General features: G+C 56.8%; 1 protein-coding gene across 5 annotated transcripts in view; it reads right to left on the bottom strand.

The window, feature by feature from the left end:
- Positions 1–1,754: 1,754 nt before the first annotated feature.
- Positions 1,755–6,000, bottom strand: part of SH3PXD2A (SH3 and PX domains 2A) — a 188,162-nt gene continuing 183,916 nt past the window's right edge. For 3 of the 5 annotated variants that reach the window (XM_040992167.1, XM_040992168.1, XM_040992169.1), the window contains 2 exons: positions 4,937–5,056; positions 1,770–3,750 (listed from right to left, as the gene is read on the bottom strand). In XM_040992167.1, coding sequence (XP_040848101.1) covers positions 1,777–3,750; positions 4,937–5,056 — 2,094 coding nt within the window. In that variant the 3' untranslated portion in view covers positions 1,770–1,776. Of the gene's footprint in view, positions 3,751–4,936; positions 5,057–6,000 lie in introns of all 5 variants that reach the window. The other 2 variants (XM_040992165.1, XM_040992166.1) reach the window with 1 other exon arrangement.

The raw sequence follows: 6,000 nt of genomic DNA, 5'->3' as shown, positions 1-6,000 counted from the left end.
CTACTTTTAAATTTTATTTTAAATAATCATAAATTATTTTTTTAAATAAATATGTGCTGTTTAAAAATGAGAAAAGCATATACTGCATCTTTAAGTAATGCACTTTGCTCTCTGGGTTTTGTTCCTTTCCACCTATTTAAAGTGCATTAATTACAAAATAATGAACCACTTCTTTATCATTATTGTTCAAATAAGGACAAATAATATTCATATGAAGACACTACCCCACTACCATTAGTACTGCAACCTAGCAGGTTAACACCACATCCTGCGCTATTGAATACTGTCCAGCAGAAGGAAAGAATTAATCATGACTTTAAAACTCACAAAACAAAAGGAAACCAAACAGCCTCACCACAGCCATCGCACGAAGAATAGGAGCAGTCACTGTAGCTGCCTGCGTTGGTGAGTGGCCAGGGACAGGGCTTGAGAGTCCCGGAGGGGGCGACACTTTCCTCCTGCGTGGAGGGCAGCAGCCCGCAGTCCTAGACGCTGGCACCTCAGCTGGTGGCCGTGGGTTCTGGTTTGTCCCATAGCAAAGGCACGTGTGGCAGTCCATTCCCAGCAGAGTGAGTCCTCGGGGGAGCCGATGGGGGACCTGGAGGGCTCCCTCCCCAGGAAAGGCCAACAGCTGGGCTCACAGCAACTCCTCTCTCTGGCTTCTCTCCCCTGCGGTGCTGTGCCCTTGGAAGGCTGGCTGAACTCTGGCACAGGAAACTCGCCATCTCCTTGGGCACCCATGGAGTTGCAACAGGTCAAAGGGGGCAGCTGGTGGTTTCTGCTGGGGCCACCCAGGAGAGGGAACACACGCAGGGCCCTTGGCCTTCTTGACAGCAGCTGGGCTCCTCAAACAGCAAGTCCCTCACCCCCGGCACCCCTATGTGGGAACCAGAAGCTAGGGCGTCTGCGACAGGCTCACGCAGCCCCAGAGCCCCTGGTGAGCGCCGTGTGTGGACCCTACCCCCACAGTGGAGCCCAAATGACACAACTTTGGCTTGTAGAGGGGAAGGACATGGGACAAAGGCAAAAATAACCCCCTTATTTATCCAACAAGAGTACAACAGGAAAGCCCTGTCCGCTACCCACCCCCTCCACTACCCCCCCAGGAGGCTGCCCAGTGTTGAGCGCCAAACAGCCTCTAAAATAAACCAAACTGAAGGTCCAACATAGAACCCCCAGATCAAAAAACTCCTGCTCACAAATACCCAAATCAGCCTCACCCTCTGTTGGAGGGCGCACTCCCAAGACCAGTCCGGCAATGGCAAAGAACCGGCAGGCACGGCTGGCACCCAAGAGTCACTTGTCCTTTAACATAAGCTGGGGGCTCCCCAGCAATACCTCCAAGCTCAGAGGCAGCAGTGGCCTCAATATCCCTGGGAAACCAGCAAAACTCAAATACCCACGAAGATGGCAAATGCCAGCAACCAAAATCAGGATGCCAGAGGCCCCAATGACCATGTCACTCCCGGGTTTGCAGCAAAGGCACGATCGGGATTTCCTACATGGCCTGTCCTAGATGACATGCAGTCCATTTGCGAAGTCACCAAGGTGCACCTGTGGGTCCCAGGCCTGGGCCTCCCCTGCCCATTCCCTTCCCTACCCAACCCCCAGTGTGGGCCCCTGCCACACCCTCCCCCTTCCAGCTGGGGACAGCTTGGAGGTGGCACCTGCTGGGCCACACACTTGGAGGGTTGAACACTGCCTACTCCCCACCCCCTCCCCCCCCTTTTCTTTTTTCTGCATTTCACCACACAGCTGGAAGGGCCCCGGGGCCTCTCAGTTCTTTTTCTCAAGGTAGTTGGAAGGCACCCAGCCTTTGAAGGGCTTCACCCCATCCAGGATCTGGCAGTACCACCAGCCATTGGGGTTCCTCTCCAGAACCTCCATGGACACCCCCTCCTGGAAGCCTGCTGTTTCATCATCCCCCTCGTAGTCTGCGATAGACACATACACATCTTTGAGGTTATTGTGGATAAACTGGGACTTCTCGATAGGCTTGGGACGCACGGGAGACACGGGGATGCCATTGTGCTGGGCGGGCAGCAGGGGTGAGTCCGAGCCCTGGCTGGCAGCCCGTTCAGTCAGGCGGCCCTTGGCCTCGGCAGCTGCAGAGCGGGCAGTGCTGAAGGAGGAATTGCGACGAACACCACGGAGGCTGTCGGTGGCAGTGAGTGACTCATTCCTCCGCAAGGCGCACGACAGGTTGTTGTCCTTGGGTGGCGGGGACACAAACACCGACTGGGGCCTGACGGCCACCTGCCGTACACCATTCCTCATCTTCACAGTGGTGGTGGCCCCAGAGGTCTTACCAAAGCCCCCAGGGGGCTTGGAAGGAATGGGCGGCGTGGCCCTCCGGCTCTGGTTGGCAGTGTTGAGTGCCTGCACCCGCCGCTCCATCTTCTCCAGGCTGTCTGACTTGCCCCCGTTGGGCCTGCCCTTGGCAGGCCCCGTGTCCAGCTCTTTGCCAGAGGGGTCTGACTGCGCATTCTCGCCGAGCACCAGGTAGTGGGAAGGGGCCCAGCCCTCGAGCTCCCCATACCTCACGTACCACCACCCACTCTCTAGCTTCTCGAGCACTCGTACCTCCACGCCCGCGGGGAAGCTGATCTCTGAGTCCTGGGCCTTCTGGTAGGCGCTGCACGTCACATAGGAGGTTGCTTGCCCATCCTGGTCCTTCCTGGTGGGACCAGGGGGCATGGAGGCTGGCGGGGCAATGGTTTCAGCTGAACCTCTCCTCGACCCCTCAGGGGGACCCTCAGAGGCCGTCTGGGGGGGCAGCTCCGAATCCTCGCTCTTGGAGCCCTTGAGGCCACCCCGGAGCTGACCCGTGGGTCGCAGCTGGCGCCGTAAAGTGCTGATGTCCATCTTCTCCTGGCTCTGTGACTCCGCTCGGTTCAGGAAGGGCTTGGGCCGGACTGATGGCTTGGCCCTGGAGCAGCTGAGCCCGGCCTTGGTGTCGGGGTCCTTCCTCACCCCAACCGAAGGCACGCCCCGGATGCCTGCGTCCGAGGCAGAGCGGGGTTTCAGCTCGCCACTGTTCTTGGACAAGGAAGAGGAGGAAGAGGAAGAGGAGGAGCAGCAGGTGGTGTTGATGGTGATGGATGAAGCAAAGGAGGCCGAGGAGTGGTTCTTACCCAGTTCCGCCTGGGCATTCTTCTCTGCTTTGAGCCTCAGGAGTGATGAGGACTTGGGAGAGCCTGATTTGGGGGAGTTTTTCCTGGCCAGGGACAACGAGGAGCCTCCTGGGGAGTCGCTGTCTCCGGAGGAGCCCCTGGCTGACAGGGCATCCTCGGCAAACGGTCTGAAGCCCTCATTCTCGTAGATGGTCTCCTCCTCCAGGGCCACATCCTCGGAGGACTCTCCTACCTTGAAGCGGGCCCGCTGCAAGGAGGAGGCCGGCGAGGGTCGGGATGGCTGTGTGGGCCGCCTGTCCCCGGGGCCCTGGTCCTCTGTGGGCTCCTCGCCCACCTCTGGCTCGGAGTCACAGCCAAAGGCGGGGACATCGTACTCGGGCTCCTCATACTTGAGTTTCACGGGGGAGTCCCGGCTCTCACTGGCACTTGCGGGGCCCTCCTCTGTCTCCTTGGGCTTGCTGGGGGGGGCGGGGGGTGGTACTTTGGGCCGGGTCAGCGTGCTTGTGCGGCGGCTGAGGTTGGGCTTCTTGCGCTTATCGATGTAGGACGCGGGCGCCCAGCCCTCCTTGTCGCCGATCTGCACGTACCACCAGCCGCCTGAGTTTTTATCAATGACCTGGAGGGAAGAGGGCAAACAGGTCAGTGACTGCCAGGCTATGCTGGCTCCTTTTTAGAGACAAGTAAACTGAGTAACTGGTCTAAGACCCAACTTAGCAAGAGGCGGAGTATAAATCCAGGCATCTATATCAAGGGGACTCCCGCCCTCCATGTCCCTCTCCCTGTTCCTCCAAGGCTGTATCACCCCCCTGGTGGGGCAGGCCCCTCCCTTCCCCTAAGCAACTATGCTTATGTTCCTTCAGAGAGAGGTGGAGGGTGGCAGTTTTTTGGTGCTACAGTCATCACTTGGAATGCCCATTTCCCAACATCAGAGGGCCTGGGTCGAGTCTACTTGCTCTGTTTCCAACCCAGCTTCCTGATAATGTGTTTCCTGGGAGGCAGGAGGTAATGGCTCATTTATTTGGGGTTCTGGTGACAAACATGAGACCTGGACAGGGTTCCTAGTTCCTAGCCGTTGTAGGCATTTGGGGTATGGCTTAGGGAATGGAAGGTTTCTGTGTGCCTTTTTCTTTTTTTATTTTTAAAGATTCATTTATTTCTAAATGAATGCTTTTACTGGAAAGGCAGATTTACAGAGAGCAGGAGAGACAAAGATCTTCCATCTATTGGTTCACTCCCTCAAATGGCTGCAATGGCTGGAGCTGAGCCCATCTGACGCCAGGAGCCTCTTCCACGTCTCCCATGTGGGTGCAGGGACCCAAGGTTTTGGACCATCCTCGTTGCTTTGCCAGGCCACAAGTGGGGAGATGGATGGGAAAATGCAGCAGCCAGGACATGAACCCATATGGCATCCTGGGCTTGCAGGAGGAGGATTAGCAAATTGAGCCATCATGCTGGATTTCTCTTCCCTTTCAAATAAAACGCACACACAGTTTCTGGTTTAGGAACCAAGAACACACACGTATTCTAAAACTGCCATCCTGTCACCCGCATCCTCTCCCAGGCCCAGCCCTGCATTCAGACCATGGTGACCATTTACTCGCAGGTGTCCCTGGGGCCAGCTCCTTGTTCCATGGGCTGCTGCTGTGAGACCTACACTGAACACCTGACTGAAGCACCTGTCTGGTTAAAGACAGATGCCCACAGCTGTGGGGCTCAGTTCTGTGTCTTTCCCACTGGTCCTTCAGGAGCCTCACCAACAAGGCAGGAAGTGGGAACCCCACAAACCCCCAGCCCAGGCTCACCTCTGCCTTCTGGCCGCCCCGAAAGCTGATGCCATCTGAGATGCATGACTGGAACTCGGCGATGGTGTAGTACTCCACCTCAACAGAAGGGGGCTCCGGGGGCTTCGGCAGCTGGAAGCCCTAAGGAGACAGGGACATGGTGAGCAAAACCAACCCAGTGCGGCAGTAAACAGACCACACTTGGGCCCCATGAGGTCTCCAGTAAGTATGTGTGGCCAGTGACAGGCAGGACAGCAGCTGGCCCAAGCACATGTCTGTCCAAGCACATGCCCGCCTTCCTGAACCTTGAGTCACATATAGGATGCCCATGGGATTTACCTCAGCTACTACAAGGCTCCCTGCTTCCCCCCAACCCACCTTTTTTGTCTGTGGGGTCCAGTTTTCAGACACATTAATTGTGAGGTTCTAAAATACAAATGAAAAGCTTCCATCCTGGAGCCCAGGGGTGAGGACCACAGGTAGGACACATAGCAGCAGAGGCAGGGACCAGCAGAAGCTGGTTTGGAAGGTCTGCTTAAGTGTCGACTTTCCTAGCCCCACTGCCTGGCTCAATGGCTGTGAACATGGACAGATGCAGCCCAAGCCTGGGCTGGCCCAGTGCAGGTCCCCCTACCCCTTCCCTCCCCTACCCCTCCCCTCCCCTACCCCTCCCCTCCCCTACCCCTCCCCTCCCCTACCCCTCCCCACCACACAGGTGGGACTCAGGCGGGCCTAACTGGAAACAGCATCCCCACATCTGCTATGTGTGGAAGGAATCACCCTACTCTTGCCAAAGTCAAGTCTGCCTGAAAACAATTAGCCAGAGCTGGGCGGTACTGGGGAATGGAGAATCCGTCAAGCAGCTGGAAAACCTAAGGGGGAAGAGACAAACTCCAGGGGCCAAATCTTCAGAAATCCTGTAGCATGGAAGGCTGCCTCTGCCACGGGCTGAGCACACACATGCTCCAGGGCCAACATCACTGAATCCCGTGATCCCTGCTGCCAAGCCCAGATGTGGCTTTGGAAGCTCTCAAGCCAGTACACACCAGCAAGAAAACTCAAGCATCCAAAGTCGGCTCAGGAAG

Source organism: Ochotona curzoniae, unplaced genomic scaffold, assembly GCF_017591425.1.
Source record: "Ochotona curzoniae isolate NIBS_2020 unplaced genomic scaffold, NIBS_Ocur_1.0 contig_66, whole genome shotgun sequence".
NCBI classification, from domain to species: Eukaryota; Metazoa; Chordata; class Mammalia; order Lagomorpha; family Ochotonidae; genus Ochotona; species Ochotona curzoniae.
This window is presented reverse-complemented; position numbering and strand designations above follow the sequence as displayed.